The following is a 17385-nucleotide window of genomic DNA, read 5'->3' as shown; positions in this document are numbered from 1 at the left end:
GTGGCGAGGGGAGCAGGGACTCTGCCCTCCGGGCCCCTGCCATCAGGCTGGCAGGGACCAGAAGCACGCAGATGCCAGCTCATTCCCTATTAGGCAAAACGCAGCACCATCTGCACACTCCCAGGAGCAAGAGCAGATATTTTATAACTTCCTCTTTTCTTTTTAAGTCTAAATTAAAAATAAATGTTCCCTTCAGTTCTCAAATGTATATCTCTGGTGCAACCTGCCCACATTCCTTCCCGCTGCCCTTTCCAGAACATGGCAGGGGGAAGGGGGAAAGAGACGGATAGAGAGAGGGAGCCGGTCCACCCGGCTCCAATGCCAGCAGACTGCCTCTCTCCCAAGAGGGAGCCGCTTCCGGCGGCTGGCCACGCAGACAGGCCGAGAGAGCCCAGAATGTGGCGGGTACAAAGGGAAAGTGGAAGGAGAGGGAAATGGGAGCCAGCAGCTAGGATTTCAAGCCCGGCCTCCACCCTATAATCGCTGCAAGACCTTGGCCAAATCTTACATCCTTTGTTCCCATTTTTGGTTCACTACACAGTCGGGGTCCCCTCCATGGCTCCCAGCTGGGGGCAGGTGTCCTCCTGGCACACCTGGCTCTAAGTTCGCTGCTTCCTCCTCAGGCTGCTGGGCGTGGGGCACTAACACACACTCGGGCTCTGGTGGGAGGAAGAGCTGAGCTCCAATCTTGGCTCCAGGTCTGACCAGCTGTGACCACAGGCAGGTTGCTTGAGCAGTCTGTGCCTCTGGTTTCTCGCATGTTATATGGGGATAATCCTGGGGCCTTTCTGGAGGGTTCTGAGAAGAGATAACCGGTGGAAAGAATTTAGCACGGGGTCTGGCCTGCAGGTGTTAGTTGCAGGTATGGTTCCTCTCCTCCTCTCTAGTTCTTGTCCAGCCCACTCCTGCCCACCATGGGCTCTCTTTTTCTCTGAACTCCACAATCTGCATTGCACCATTGAGCCTCATCTTGTTGCCAGCTCATCCTTGAACACAGTTTTATCCCTCAAAGGATGATGAGCTCCTGAAGACAGAATCAGGAACTTCCCCTGTGATGTCACCCAAAGCACTCAGCACAAAACTAGGCTCCCACTACAGGCTGGAAAAACATTGCTATTGCACTGATGATTTAGAACATTAAGTAGTGCCTGGCCAGGGAAGAGACTCTGATGGATCGTGACAGTGTCCACCTCAGTCATCTCTTCTGAAGTCCTTTTATTAAAGTCCTAATTGCATGGAGTATGGACATAGCAAAGACCCCAGCCCTGGCCTCATTTCAGTACTGAGTATGTTTGAAGAATGTCTCCTTGAGAGACCATCGCTTTGGAGAGGTGAGGCCACATGACATCTACTTCTCACACATCCAGGAGTCTCCACTGGTAAAATAACAGTCCTTTGACATCATATCCTTTCCCTCCACACTAACCCGCAAGTTCAATCCTAAAATGTCCCTCTTCGTTTTTGATAGACCCATCGTGGGCCTGGGTACCCCACCACTTGCCTGTCTTTCCCTTCTCCTTTGCCTTCACCTTCGATTTATGGGGCTAATGATCTGAAAAGTAACCTTCAGCACATCAGGGGTATTGCTGTCAAAAGGATCCCAGGCAGTTAAAGAAAATCTCTTTTGTCAAATGACTGGTCAATGCCAGGGAAAGGCCAGAAAGGCTCCGGGGCACAGGCAAGCCCTGACATGAAGTGGACCCTTCATAGCCCCACATGGAGATGAGGTGGCCTACACTAGCACCTTCCAGGACGTGGGGTTTCGATGTCCATGAGAAGGTCTGGCCTGCAGACTACAAGCTCTTAATTTCCCAAGACAGAAATCTGCATAGAATTACCCGGGGCCACCAGACTCACTCACTGGGCACTCACAGACTGCAGTCCTCAGCCCCCCAGCTGGGTGTGGGCAATATGTCCCCGGGTTTAGGGGCTCCGGATGCAATGAGGTGGGGGGAGCAGCAGCAACCAGGGCAGGCAGGGATAAGGAGGGAGGCGCTGATGCCACTTGGGAGAAACTCGGACCGGAAAGAGAAGGCCAGGTCCTGGCTTGGGAGGCGCCATGGTAGCTAAGGGTGCAGGGCACAGACGGACAGTGGGCGAAGTAGAGAGAGGACAGGATGGGAGGGGACCACTGCGCCAGCTCCTGGCCCTGCCTCTCCCCAGCCACATGTGCAGGAAGAGGACAGGGCTGCACAGCTGTCTGTGGGAACCCTGGGAGAGAAGCCGCCGGTTATCAGAAGCCACCGTGGTTGGTGGGGCTTGTCTGGGCAGATACCCAAAGAAGGGGACCTCCGAACGGCACCCGACTCGGGGACCAGGGGTCCCCAGCAGCCCTGGGCACGCTGGCTTAGCTGCGGGCTTATGTATAAATTGGGTTCTCTCTGCCACACACCAAAGGAGGGAAAAGTTCCCATCTTCAAATGTTAAGCTTAAAATAAGACACTACATGGGTGCCAGTGGATCTGTGAAATCTGCTGACTAAACTGGCAGCAGCCTCTGGGAGAAAACCAGCGCGTTTCTCCTGAAGCTCTGGGCAGGGATGGGGGCTGGGGGGGGGTGGTCTCTCAGGCAAAGCCATGCGACAGTGGGGTGGGGCACTCACCTGGGCAGGAGGCAGCATGGCCGCAGCTTCCAGAAGCATCACCGACAAGGCCCGGCCAGCCTTCTGACCCCTCTCCCCCATCACTCAGGAACCCAGTTCCCATCAGATGCGCTGGCGCCCTTGTTTCTATTTTGGTAAGTGTTTTGGGTGGCTTCTGCATATGCAGATTTCTTAGCCACCGTATCCGACAGAGGCTTCCCTAAGGTGGGGACTGGACCCTTCACGGCCCTTCAGACCAGGCGTTTGCAGAGCCGTTGAGCGTTACCAGGTGACGGTGGGCCCCGGGGAGCTGTGGGGCTGGTGGGAGCTGGGCCTGGGGTGGCCACGCTGGAGCAGCCACAGAGCGCCTTTCACACAAGGCTCCCTTCATCCAAGGCCGGGCAGCGGCTCTGGGAGGGAGCGGGACCCATGGGTCCTCCTGTGGTTCGTCCATGTCAAAGTGCCAAGACGGAAGGCCCCCAGTTCTCCACGTCCCGAGGTTCCTCTGGGAACCAGCCTCTGGCCCAGCTATTCCGGATCTTGGTTCTTCACCTCTACCAGGTGCTCACACAGCATGCTGGAGGACTTCCTGCCTCACGCCAGCCACATTTATCCACAGAGAGTTGTTTATTCTGGGCTGCAGAGGATGGGTCTTGATTAGACATTCCCAGCGTCTGCCAAGCTCCCAGGGTGCCAGCAGGACTGTGATCCTGAAAGGACTTGGGAAGGACTTAGGTAGGAGTAGTAGAGAGCACACTCAGTGACTAGAGGCAGGGCTGACAGCCCTTGGGTTACCCAGTTCATCCCTGTTGATGGCAACCATGAAATTTGTAAGGGTCCATTTGGCCTCTGGTGGGAAAATGAGCCCCAAATTCAACATTGGTTCACTCAGTTCTCCACTTGGCAAAGAGATGATACTGCCAAAAGATACATCTCTTTTTTCCAGTGTTGATGGAATATTTTAAAAATGATTATGGAAGACTCGTGTTTGCCTATCTCCTAACCATTCTTTCCTTCTTTCATACTTAACAAAGTCCTATGAACTACGTACCCAGCTACATTGTACATGAAACGTAAGCATCCAGGAGGGCTTCATAAAGGGAGCGGACTCAGTTGGCAAGTATATCCTTTTACTTTTCACCTCTTCCTCCTTCTTGGAATGTGGATGTGATGGCTGGAACTCCAGCAGGCATATTGAACTAAGAGGTGACTTTGAAGATAGAAGCCAACACTGAGAATGGTGGTGTAGAAAGATAAAAGTCTGGGTTTCTGATGACATTGTGGGAATCTGCCTATTCCAAACTTCCTTGACATGAGAGAGAAATACCCTTTTACTTTATGTCACTGTTATTTTGGCTTCTCTGTTATATGCAGATGATCTAATCCTAACTGATATAATCATATAAAAAGCCATAATAAATCCCAAATGGCATAACTGTAGAGGTCACACTCTGAAAAAAAGTAAATTGGAAAATAATAACAGAAGAATACACTTTTAAAACCCAATGACTTGGAATTAAAAATGTGTTGGGTACCATAATTTCAAAATTATTTAGAAAATAACAATGTAGGATCACTATATGTGAAAATGTATTAGATATAGCCAAAGCTATACTCAGAGGCAAAGTCACAGTCCTATACACTTTTTTTTTTTTTTTAACTTTTTTATTTGAAAAACTTTCAAACTTACAGGATAGTTACAAAAACAATATAAACCCCATGCATGGAAGTCCAACATACCCCTTCCTCCACCCTCAGACAACCAGATCCCCCAAGTGTGCCACACCTATCTTCCTTTCTACCTACCTTCCTTCCTTCCTTCCTTCCTTCCTTCCTTCCTCTACTTTCTGAACACTTGAGTGTAGGTTGTGTACATCATCCTATACACTTTTATTAGGAGGAAAGAATGAGAATAAATAAACTAAGCATTCAAGGCAAGAAGTAAGAAAACCAACCACAAACAAACCATAGAAAAGAAAAATGGAATTCATAAAACAAAAACAGAAATGAATGAATTAGAAAATGAAACAGAAGAATTGATAAATACATCTGAGAGCTGATTCCTAGACATCACCCCCTTACAAATGTGGTTATTTTAATAAAGGAGGTGGAGGTGAGAAAAAGGGACAAGACCCAAAAGAGATCCAAGGAAAGATGATTACATTTTAAAATATTAATATTTAAAACTTTTCTATAACAAATGACATCACAGAGTAAAGGAAAAACAACTGGGAGAAGAGATTTGCTATAGGATTCAAAGGATTAATATCCAATATATAGGGAGAACTTTTATAAATTAACAAGAAAACAGAGAAGAATGGGCAAAGGATGTGAACAGGTAATTCACAAAAGAGAAAATACAAATGGCCAATAAATAGATGAAAAAAGGTGCTATATTTTTGGTGCCCAGGGAAATGAAAACTAAAACTGTAACACCTCCTTCCCCATCAGATTGGCAAAAATGTTTAAAAAAAAAGAATACCAGTGTTACGAAGGTGTGGTGAAAGACTTTCTGAGGGGAAATTTGGCAATATCTATTAACAATTTAAATGTGCATACGTTTTACACAGTAAATTAACTTTCTGGAATCTGCCCTTGAGAAATCCTATTTGTGCAAAAAGAACTTCACAGGGGTTTCTAATGGTAAATGGTAAAAACAACCTAAATCCATTACTAGGGGAAAGACTACTGCCTAGCAGGAAAAACAAATGGATGGATGGATGGATGGATGGATGGATGGATAGATGGGTGAATGAGTGGATGGGTAGATGAGTGGATGGGCAGGTGGGTGGATGGGTGGGTGGATGGATGGATGGATGGATGGATGAATGGGTGGATGGGTAGATGGGTGGATGGGTGGGTGGCTGGGCGGATGGATGGATGGATGAAGCAGACCTATACATAGGCAAGCTGTTAAGTGTAATAAATGAATTGTAGATAAATAAGTATATTATTATATTTTCAATGGAAAAAAAACTACAAAAATATAATTTTAAATGATGATTCATGTGCATGCAAATGATAGAAAAAGGCCTGGAAGCTCAAACCAAACTTCTAACAGAGATTACTTCTGGCAGCAGATGTGGGGTTGTGGGTCCTTAGAAAGACATACTTTTTTTTTGTATTGTTTGAATTCTGAGCTGTCAACTCAGAATATTTATATATTACTTACATAGCTTTTAAAATATTCTTTTAAAATCCTGGTGGTATTTTTGAATTCCAAAGAACATATTCACATACTACTTGTATAATAAAAAATATAGAAACAGAGGATATTTTTTAAAATCCTGGATCTATTTCTGAATTCCAAAGATAAAGAGAAAAAAATACCAAAAGATCCCAGGGAACAGGTTGGATGGGGAGGAGTTAACCTATAAAGGAAAAGAGAATCAGGCTAACTATTGTTCACGTGTGAAAGGAAAAAACAGACATTTTCAGACAAGCGAGGATTCAGACACAGCCCATACACTCTGAATATTATTAAAATAAGTACTCTAGCCAAACATTCAACACACACTCACACATTCACATAGAATTAGGAAGCTCTCCTTCCAAGATCCTTAAGAAAGCAAAAGGACCAATGAAAACTCTCTCTCTAGTACAAATCAGGAAAAAAAACGAAAATAATAAGAATGCTTAATAAACAAACTAACAAAATAAACCACTTGATGGCTGGGACAAGTGGTCTCCCAGTGCAAAAGAAAGATGAATGAATTACATTTATTTATTAAACGTAAAGATAAGGTTTCTCTAACTGGGTAAAAAAGTAGAAGTCAGCTATATTTTGTCTACCAGAGACATATAGTACACAATGACAGAAATTAATGTTGCTCTGATATAAAGGAATATGCAATAATATACAAGGCAAACAAAACAGGAAATAGCAATATTAATACAAGATGAAGTAGAATTCAAAGCAATGATATTCAATAACACTGGGATATTTCATAAGAATGTATGTATATTTAGAGAGATTATAACCATCAAAAAGATAAAGCTGTCATGAACACCCCAAACACCACTGCTTCAAAATACATACATCAATAGCTGTAAGAAATGCAAGGAAATAAATAAAAAAAAAACACAATTAGGGTGGGAAATTTATAATCCTTTTTCAGAATATTTCAGAACAATGCAGTAGTTTTAGGGAAACTATATAAGGAAGGTGTGAATAGTTTAAAATCTCTCCATAATTATTTACATATTTCTAAAATATATATATTTATATAATTAAATATTTCAAGCATATAGAAAAATCTAGAAGATAATATAATGAGCATCCATGTTTTGTCACATTTACCATTGTCAAATTTTGGTGAAAATTTTGCCTTTAAAAAAAAATAACACTACACATGCAAATGAAGTACCCCTGTTCTCCCAGATCCCATTTCTTTCTCTCTCTCCTCAGAGGTCAACAACATCATGGATGTTTTTTATGGATTCATAATCTTTAATGTCCTTCAATAAAGTTTTTTTTTAAATTCAGTTTCATTGAAATATATTCACATAACATACAATCATCCATGGTATACAATCAACTGTTCACAGTATGATCATAGTTATGTATTCATCACCACAATCTATTTCTGAACACTTCCCTTACATCAGAAAGAATCAGAATAAGAATAAAAAACAAAAGTAAAAAAAGAACACCCAAACCATCCCCCCATCCCACCCTATTTGTCATTTAGTTTTTATCCCCATTTTTCTCCTCATCCATCCATACACTAGATAAAGGGAGTGTGATCCACAAGGTTTTCACAATCACACTGTCACCCCTTGTAATCTACATTATTATATAATTGTCTCCAGGAGTCCAGACTACTGGGTTTGAGTTTGGTAGTTTCAGGTATTTACTTCTAGCTATTCCAATACATTAAAACCTAAGAGGTGTTATCTATATAGTGCATAAGAATGTCCACCAGAGTGACCTCTCAACTCCATTTGAAATCTCTCAGCCACTGAAACTATTTCGTCTCATTTTGCATCCCCCTTTTGGTCAAGAAGATATTCTCTATCCCACAATGCTGGGTCCAGATTCATCCCCAGGAGTCACATCCTGCGTTGCCAGAGAGATTTACACCCCTGGGAGTCAGGTCCCACATAGAGGGGAGGGCAGTGAGTTCACCTGCCAAGGTGGCTCAGTTAGAGAGAGAGAGAGGGCCACATCTGAGCAACAAAGAGGTACTCAGGGGGAGACTTTTAGGCAAAATTACATGCAAGTTTAGCCTCTCCTTTGCAGTAACAAACTTCATAAGGGCAAGTCCCATGATAGACGGCTCAGTACATCAAACCACCAGTCTTCAATGTTTGTGACAACATCAGCATCAGTCCAGGTGAAGAAGTCCAACACTTCCGCATTTCCCCCAGCTCCTCAGGGGGCCCCTGCAAATATATTTTTATTCTCAGCCCAAATTACTTTGGGATGCATCACTATTTCACTCCAACCTATACTAACCTACCATATCTCGCTTCCTATTCAAAGTTCTATGTAATTGTGGTGTTTGAACAAACTGACTGTAGAGTTATACTGTTTAAAAAATATAGGTCCTGCACCAAATAGACATCTCTTCCCTTGGTCTCACATGGAAGTTGAAGTTTTAAAACACAGTCAGTTTTGACCTTTACCCTTTGGCCCAGTTTGCCCTAGTCTTAACCAGATCTGCTTCATTCATATCACTAATTGAAGTTTGGGCTCTCCTTTGGCCTTTTTTTTTTTTTAACAGTTGCTGTATGCACTAATACTGATATTCATATCTGCTGAGCTCTAGCTCTGAGTTTCAGGTGTCACACAGATACCCAATGTTCCAGAGACCAATCAGGTTATTCACTAAGAGATCAGTATCTCAAAGTTTGGAGGTAGCCATTACAATTCAGGAATAGATTTGACTGCTGTAAGAACTTACAATCTAAGTACCTGCTTATTTTTACAGAAAGAAACAGGAAGGACAAAACTGTTTATCTACAGATGATGGGTAGGAATGAGATAGAAGGGACAAAGAGGAAATGGAACTTTTATGAATATGCCTTTTTTTTTTTTAATAGCTTTGACTTTTGACCCATGCTTGTATTTTATATATTCAGAAACTAAATCTGTACCTGTCTTGTCTGGGGAAAACTGACTAGGGTAGGTCCTCTCCGGGGGAATCCTCCTCCAAGAATCAGCCCTCCAGAAATATCGTCCATGGCAGAATGGCTATTTAAAGAGTAAAAGATCCCTCATCACACAGTTTGAGAGGCACTCTCCTGTTGAGTTGCAGATCCCCAATCTACAGATTCAAACTCAGTGAGAGGAAGAAGGAGAAGAGAGGAAGGCTGACCTGCAGCCAGGGACACCGAGCCATTCCCCCCGCTGGTCCTTGCCTCTGAAGTCATCTGCAGGGAACCCTGACTCAAGAGCACGGGAAGGAGCTCAGCCCACAGTCAGACCTCACCCGAAGTCACCGATTCTAGGTTCACCCTCAGCTGAATTTCAGTACCACTCCTTATTCTCCAGAGTCACTCCTCTAAATTTTCTTTGCATCTTACAGAACCTAACCAAAAGAATTAAATCTGTAAGAATTGGGGGACAGTTAAAATTGACTGCCAACAGAAACAAATAAACCTAACTCTTCATAAAATAGATAAAAAACACATAGAAAAAAATAATTCAAGTAAATTTTGAACATATTTCTCTAACTGTACAGTCTCTGTGGAATAAATTCCAAGGTCAAAAAAAATTCAAAGAAATCTTGGGCTTTGTGTAATACATGTGTTGGGAGTGGTATTGATGTAGCAATTCTGAAGCTCTTTTATTTGTATGTATAGGATTTAGCAAGTGAGTAAATAAATTGTTGGATTCTCATCTGGGGAGAAGGGAGCTACACATATGGGGGGGGGGGTGAGCCCTGAGACGTTGGATTGGAATTAGAGGTGTCAGTATAAACCCATGAATTTATCTCCTAGCTCTGCTGTGAGAGGGCCTAGAAGCCATGATGTCCACTAACAGTGAGCACATCTAGCATCTAGATCTTGGTTTCTAAACACCATTCCCCTCTGAAAGGAACCAGGCTCCTTGGAGAAATGGATGAGTCCAGGACTGGGGCAGAGAAAGTACAAGGTTAGCCTGGAATAGCCTGTTGTGCCAGAAAGTACTGAAATACTCAAAGAATGAGAGGGACATGCCAAACGGGCAGAGAAACCACTTGAAGTGTTCCTATTGGTCACATTTGGCATAGTTTGTATATCAAAATGAATAATGACAGGAATATATTATTACCCACTAAATAAAAAAATACATAAGACAAAAAAAAATTAAAAGGGTGGCAGAAGGGAAAAAGTCTTATTTACAGGGTGGTACCAACTAATAAACAGAGAAGGGATGATATATATGATATATATAGGAAATCATCATTTTATAACCACTATACTAATAACTGATTCAGGTGAGAATCATCAACAGATGTTAAAACCAGTGGGTGACTGACTAATTGAGAACAAGATATCTACATAGTTTCAAAGTTTCACTCCACAATTAACTTATTAGTTACAAAGGGAAAAGCATATATTTACAATGAAAACATACAGCAGATACTAGTTGCTTCATACAAAATGCCCATGTTCAGTTTTAAGTAGATACTACCAAATAGATTTCTAAAGTGATTGCACCAATTTATATTTCCATTAGCAGTGTACGAATGTTCCAAGTTCCACTTGGTACTGTCAGTCATTTTAATATTATTTGTTCTTTGGGGTGAGTAGAGGTATATCATTGTGGTTTTATTTTGTATTTACCAGATAACTACAGAGATTGGCCATTTGTATATCTTTTACCAAGTTTTTTTTTTTTTTTTGGGGGGAGGGGTCATTTTAATTGCATTGTCTTTATATCAATTGATTGATAGGTATGAATTCTTTATATCACTCCCTGGCCCCTCTTATCACTGTCTTAATGACATATTTTGATGTAGAAAAGCTCTTAGTTTAATGAGGTTCAGTTTATCAATAATTTAATTTATGGCTAGTGTTTTTTATGTCCTGTTTAAGAATTTATATATGGTCACGAAGGTCATGAAGATAATATCCCATGTTATTTTGGAGAAAACTTTCTGGTTCTAATTTTCACAATTGAGTCTATGATCAATGAGGAATTAATTTTTATGTACGGTGTGAGGCTGGAGCCAAGCTTCACTTTTTCACCATATGGTTATCTAGTTGACCCAGCATCAATCATGGAAAACCCTTATTTCACTGAGTGTATGGGACATTTACTAAACCAGATGACTACATGTATGTGGGTTTGTTTCTGGACTCCCGTTCTGTTCCAGTGGTCTGTTTGTATATCCTTGTGTCAACACGATATTGTTTATCTCATAAAAAAAATCTAATATATAGTATGGCAAGTCCTCCAACTTTGTTCTTCTCTTCAAAATTGTCCTTGATATCCTGTTTTCTTTTCTTTTTTTTTTTTTATTGAGATATTGTTCACATCCCACAAAACTCACTCTTTTAAAGTATACAATTCACTGATTTCTGGTATATTCACAAAGATGTGCAACGCTTACCACTATCTAATTCAAGAATATTTTCATCATTGCTTTGGGCACTTTTAATCCTTTGCATATCCATACTAATGTGAAGTCAAGTTTATTAAAGTATCATTTATGTATAGTAAAATTCACTCTTTTTAAATGACTGGTTTGATGAATTTTGACAAATGCATGCAGCTGTGTAGCCACAATTAGGATACAAAACAGTTATAGCCCCCAAGAGTTCCCTCGTGCTCCTCTATGGTCAATCTCCTTTCCCAGGCCCCAGTCACTGGTAAACACTAGTCTGAATTCTATTATTTCAGTTTTGCCTTTTCCAGAATGTCACATAAATGGCATATAAACAGCTATAGTAAGTAGCCTTCTGTACCTGCTTTCTTGCACTTAACATAATGTTTTTGAGAGTCATCCAGGCTGTTGCAGATACCAGAAGCTCATTCCTTTTTGTTACTGAGTAGTATTCCATTAGGTGGATATACTACAATTTGTTTATTTATTTACCAGGCGATGGATATTCTGGTTGTTTTGAGTTGCAAGCTAATATGAATAAGGCTGCTATAAACATTTGTGTACAGATCTTGGAGTAGGCATATGTATTCATTTACCAAACCTAAAAGGAGGATTGCTGGGTTCTAGGGCAAATACATGTTTAACTTTATAAGAAACCACTATACCATTTATACACCCCCTCGCCCGATCCAGGATCCATCTAGGATCACGCATTGCCTGTGGTTATCTCCTCAGCCTCCTGTGTATACATCCAAGAGAAATGAGGGCACGTGTCCCCTAAAAGATGTGTACAAGCATGTTCACAATAGCACTATTTGTTATGAACCCCAAGCTGGAAACAACCAACTGTTCACCAACACTAGAAATTCTGCTATATTTATAACAATGGAATATTATACAGCAATGAAAAGTAACTAATACTACATTTAACAATATGGTGAGCCTCACAAACAATGTTGAACAAAAGAAGCCAGACACAAAAAAGTACATACCATGATTCCATTTATATAAAGTTCAGTATCAGGCAAAGCTAGAATATAGCGATAGAGTCAGAAAAGTGGTAATGCAGACGGGCACGGGAGAGGTTCCTGAGAAGCTGATGATGTTCTAAATCCTTACCCAAGTGATGCTTACATGGACACATTCACCATGATAAATGCACATTACGATGAATGCAGTCTTCTGTAGTTTGTTTTACCCCAATAAATTAAGAGTAAACGTAACCCTGATTCCAGACCAAACAACAGAACACTGAAAACACTCTCTGTATTAATTTTAAATTTTACTTTTCAGAAGGCACCCTTATTTTCCTACTTCCCAAGTACTTTGGTAAAACTTCCCTGCAGCTGCCACATGCTAATAACAAACTCAGGATGGCACATGGGCAGGATGAAGGCACTTTCAGACCCTGTGTGGGTACAAATCGGCACACCTTTTAAGGAAGAAAGTTTGATGGGGCACATTGAGGCAAATGAAAAGAAATGTATGCTATTTTATCCTAATTCAACAACTCACTCAAATATTTATGGACAGTGATGTAAAGTTATACACTGAAGTATTTTTTAGAAAAGAAAATCCTTTGACGGTAATACTTACAATTGGTGTCCCAAAAGGAATGTAACCTGCAAGAGGGGAAAGAAAAGTCAGGTCTTCTCATCCACCCCCAGCAGCGGAGACACCTGGACGGCCTTCTTGGTCTCAGTCTTGTCGATGGCCCTGAGGAAGGGGCTCAGGCCAGCTAGGCGGGGGGCACCTCCAGCCCCCCCCCCCGACCTGTCCCAGTCCAGCCCTCCCCAGCAAAGTGCTGCTGCTGACAGAGCACCAGTGTTTATGTCCTGAGGGGGAAAAGGGTCCCCTGTGACCCCAGACTCCCTTTCTCTGTGGCCCTCTAGTCAAACAGCTCCAGCTTCCCTCCAAATCCCAGAGGCCCATCCTGAAGGCAGGGCTACCCCTGCGTGGCACCACCCCTCTACCACTTAGCGATCCTGGGGGAGCCCCCTCCGTGGGGCACAGCTCTCCCCACCCACACTCACTACACAAGGTGGCAGGTCTGCCGAGGGTTTGGAAGGGCACCCTCCTTCCCTCAGTGTGTCCTTCTAGCACAGACCCTGACTTCCTGGCATCGTGAGCCGTTTCTGGAAAGGGAATCCTAGCCCCCGAGTGTGTATTTCTCAACACCAGAGCTTTTCACATCTCAAGTACCCTGGCTGGACATCCTTTGTGGAGCAGGAGAGAGCTGGTGTGAGGCACAGCCAGGCCCAGGGCATGTTTCCTCATGGGCCCCCGACTGCAGAGAGCCTCCTGCCACCCCCACGGCTGTCGGTGAGCAGTCTCCTGTCCCCAACCTCTAACCTGTGGCAGCGGGCAGCTGGTGGCCAGACAGCAGGCAACTGCACTTATCTGAGTTGCGTCTAAAGCAAAGCTCCTTACTCCAAGTGGGCATAACTGCATGTGTGTGAGCCGCCGCCCTCCCACCTGCACCTCCCTGGGGAGACATCCTAAGATTGGTGAGGCCCTCAAAGGAGTACGTGCCTAAAAGGCCAAGAGGAGCCAGGCTTGGGGTGGGAGCCTGAAGTCTCCTGCTCTGACCAAGTGCAGGGACTGGGGAACACTTACAGCCATGGTTAAAAATTGCCTGGAGCCTTTGCGGCCTTGACACTCCTGACGCAAAATGAGGGGGTTACTGGGCGCCACCATTCACTGGGTGTTTCTTCTCCATCCCCCGTGATGTCAGGCTTTCAGGGTGGGGTCCTCACTGCCCCATCAGACTGAGAACTCCCCGCTGGCAGGGACCCTCTCTCCAGCCACCCGAGGCCTTTGCATGGCAGCAGCCCCCAACCTTACCCCCTCTGATACCCCATTGCACTGAGCCACGGCCTGGAGGGGGCATCAGGGCCCTGGACTCGGGGTCCAAGCCTGGGGTGAGTCGGACCCCTGCTGTGTGATTCTGGGACAACTGCAGCCAGGGTGAGAGTGCAAAGCCACTCGGGGCCATCCACACGGAATGACCACTGGGCAGGGAGCTCCCCAGGGACAGGGCTCTTCTGTCCCCTCTGACCACTGGCATCCACAGTACAGGAGTCCTGCCTTCTCTCTGTGCACAGTAACGCTCTCAAAGGTAGGTTGACAGCAGGACCAGGGGGTGGGGAGTTGGTCCAGAGATTTGCTGCCTGAAAGGGGTGGGCAGGGAGCAGGCTGTGGAGCACAGGGCAGGGAGGAGGGTGACTGGGGAAGCCAGGGCTGACCTGTGGGAAGGCATCACCCCTGCAGCTGCAACAGGTGGGCGGTGTGGACCTGGGGCAGAGGGAGGAATCAGATTCACTGGGGCCACCACAACTCCATCCCAACTGCGCAGTCAGAAGGGTCAGGGACAGTGGGAGAGGGCAGACAGGCCAACAAATTTGTTCAAACTCCACAGATGATTCTGAGGCAGGTCAGGGTCTTGCTCGAGTGAGCCAAGGAAGTGTGTCGGTACAGTTTGGACATGCGTGTGACAGACCCCATTCCCAACTTGGGCAGCACGTCTGGCACTCCTGGAGCAGCAACTGCAGCATACACCGAGACCAGGGGCCCAGGAGCTTACCTGACATTCTAAACGGCATGAAGATCTTCTCGTTGGTGTCTGGGTGTAGGATAGCCTGGCAGGAGCAGGGAAGAGAGCAGAGTGTGACAGAGGCGGCTGGGTGGGGTTGGGGGGCAAGCAGGGGCGATAGGGGGGCTGGAGGGGAAAGGAGAGCATCCCTGGGAGCCTCAGATGGCCAGGGGCTGTTTTGCCTTCTGGCAGTCTGTCCTTTCCCCTCACTCAGGGCCAGAGAAAATGAAAATGTGGGCCACAAACAGCACCCATCCTCCTGGCTAATCCTCACAGCTGACCACAGGGGACACCAAAAGCCCGTGGGGGCTGGGAACTGCATCTGCCTTGCAGGCTCCTGACCCCCAGTGCCTGGCACACAGTAGACACTGAATAAGGATGTTGTGGAAGGAGCCCAGGGCCTCCCAGTGCTCCGAAGGCCCAGGGAAAGGCTTAGCTTGGCCTCAGCTCAAGTGTTCAGAAACTTGGGTCCTTGGGGTGCTGGGGAAGAAGGAAAGGGGCATAGGGAGGGGAGGGGCTGGGCATGCAATAGCCAGGGGAGAAGGGGCTGCAGCTGGCTCTTGAGACACGAGGGGACAGGATCCAGGAAAACAGAATGGGGGGAAAAAATCCAAAGCTGACTTACCTGCTTGATTTTCTGTGCACTCCAGAGCTGAAAGAAAGAAAAAGGGGGGAGGGGATGGAGGGAGAAAGGAAAGAAGACAGATGGAAGAAAAGAGAGAAAGAGAGAAAGAGGGAGAGAGAGAAGAGAGAAGAGAGGAAGGGGAACGGAAGCACATATCAGTTTCGGGTCTCAAAGCCACATTTTCTAACTCCAAAGGCACAGGAGGTGAAGGCTGTGTCCTGGCCACCCAGGCCCTGCAGCCACCCTGGGGGTGTGCCATCAGGGAGCAGGAAGGCCAGGGGTCCCAGAACTCCAGTGGGCGGCCTCACACAGATTCTCCAAACAATGCCTAGAATTATTACTGAGGAGGAGTCTGAGAACTACAGGCTGAGTTGGTGAAAACACTGGAGCGGGAGCCTCTTCTCCCCAACCCTCAGACATGCCGTGTTGGTGCAGACGGAGGAGGCCAGACCTGCCTAGGGCCTGCCTGGCCAAGGGAAGCCTCTTAGGAGTGCTCAGCAATGTCCACCCGGGGGCCGCGGGAAGCCAGGCAGGCCTGAGTGTGCATCTGCCCCTCCCCCCCACTTGTGGGCAAGGCCTTTGCTAAGTCATTTAAACTCTCGAGATCTCCGTTTCTTTAGCTGCTAAAAGGGGGAGGGAACTACATATCCTACCAGGTGGGTGTAAGGATGGGTGAAATGATGTGAGCCAAGAACCCGGGCCTACCAAATCATTTAACTCCTATCATCATTCCACCAAGCTAACCCGTCTGCCTCTCTCTGAGGGGCTCAATGTCCTTCACGTCCAGATTTCTGTAGACCCACCGATGTCAAGCTCCAGACTACACTCTTTAATGAGCCAGCAGCAACAACACTAACAAAAGGCACTTGTGGCATCCGCCTTTCTCGGGGCCCACGTGAGCCAAGCTGGTGCCCCTCCGAGACGCACTGCCTTTTGCCTGCCTCTTCTCCAGCGCTGGGCAGAGCGAAATCATGCAGAAGTGGGAGGGGGCATTTGAATTGGGGGTTCTCAATTCTAGCTGTGCATCAGAACGGCCTGGGGGGTCTCGCTACAGCTCCCCAGTAGATTCTTAGGTAGAACCAGGGTGAGACGCCCTGACTTAATTGAAGATGCAGCAGTTGCCCCCTAGAATCACTAGAGGCAGCAGAGTGGCGTTTTTGAAGCCAGACAGACTGCTTGGGTTCATGGCTTTGCCACTTCTTCCTCTAAGCCTCAGTTTCCTCGGTTGTAAAATGGGGGTCATAACAGCACCTTTAACGTAGGGTTGTTAAAGAGGTTTACGAAAAGTGCTTGGAGCGGTAGGAGGCACACAGGAGGTGCTGCATAAGTGCTTGCTGTTGATGTTACTTTTCCTATTGTCGTTGTTATAAGAAGGTTCTAGGGAGAAGAAAGTCGCTTTTCACTGAGTGATAAGGGTCTCCATCCAGCACTGGGGAGGAGTCAGGATGAAGAAACAGAATAATCTGTCGACGCCTTCAGAGACCTCTGTCCCTTTTGTGCAGCCAAGCAGGGGTTGGGCAGGCTACAGGTGCCCATCCAAGCCCTGGAGAACCCTGGGAGCAAGGGGGACAGGCCAGGGCCAGACCCTGGTCACAGAGGCAGAGGAGGCCCGAGGAGCAGGGTCTTGGTCTTCCCTGTAAAAGAGCACGAAACCACCAATGCCCAGTGGTCCTCCAGCTCCGGAGGCACTGGTGGTTCTCTCTCAGGACAGGCACATTGTTCTTAGAGTAACTTCTAGAAGCTGTTGAGCAGCTCAGACTCGAAAGTGCACCGGAATGCCTGGAGCCTGGGGGTTAAATAACAGAGAGAGACTCAGAGGACGTCTCCCAGCACCCTCAAAGCACACTAACCCCAGCCCACGGGACAGGAAGGGCCACCAACCACTCCTTGCAGGGTCTGGGGAGCAGCACGGAAGTGCCGGGCCCAACACAGTGGTTCCTGACCCAGACTGCACATCAGAACCTCTGGAGGTGGTACCGGGGTGCCTGTGCTTTCAAAAATTCCCCAGTGAGGTGCGGATGGCGGATGGTGCGAGCCGGCTTCCTCGCTT

The 17385-nt window shown here is 45.8% G+C and overlaps 1 protein-coding gene across 5 annotated transcripts in view; it reads right to left on the bottom strand.

Annotated features, from left to right (window-relative positions):
* SFXN5 (sideroflexin 5) overlaps positions 1-17385 on the bottom strand; it is a 131788-nt gene that overhangs the window by 63067 nt on the left and 51336 nt on the right. For all 5 annotated transcript variants that reach the window (XR_005212451.1, XM_037807596.1, XM_037807593.1 and 2 more), the window contains exons 4-6: positions 15336-15362; positions 14702-14756; positions 12715-12740 (exon numbers count right to left, since the gene is read on the bottom strand). Coding sequence is in view for 4 of the 5 variants with exons in the window: in XM_037807596.1 (XP_037663524.1) it covers positions 12715-12740; positions 14702-14756; positions 15336-15362 (108 nt within the window). In the remaining variant the exon portion in view is untranslated. The remainder of the gene's footprint in view (positions 1-12714; positions 12741-14701; positions 14757-15335; positions 15363-17385) is intronic.

Source organism: Choloepus didactylus, chromosome 17, assembly GCF_015220235.1.
Source record: "Choloepus didactylus isolate mChoDid1 chromosome 17, mChoDid1.pri, whole genome shotgun sequence".
Taxonomy (NCBI): Eukaryota; Metazoa; Chordata; class Mammalia; order Pilosa; family Megalonychidae; genus Choloepus; species Choloepus didactylus.
The sequence above is the reverse complement of the archived record's forward strand: the minus strand, read 5'-3'. Positions and strand labels throughout refer to the sequence as shown.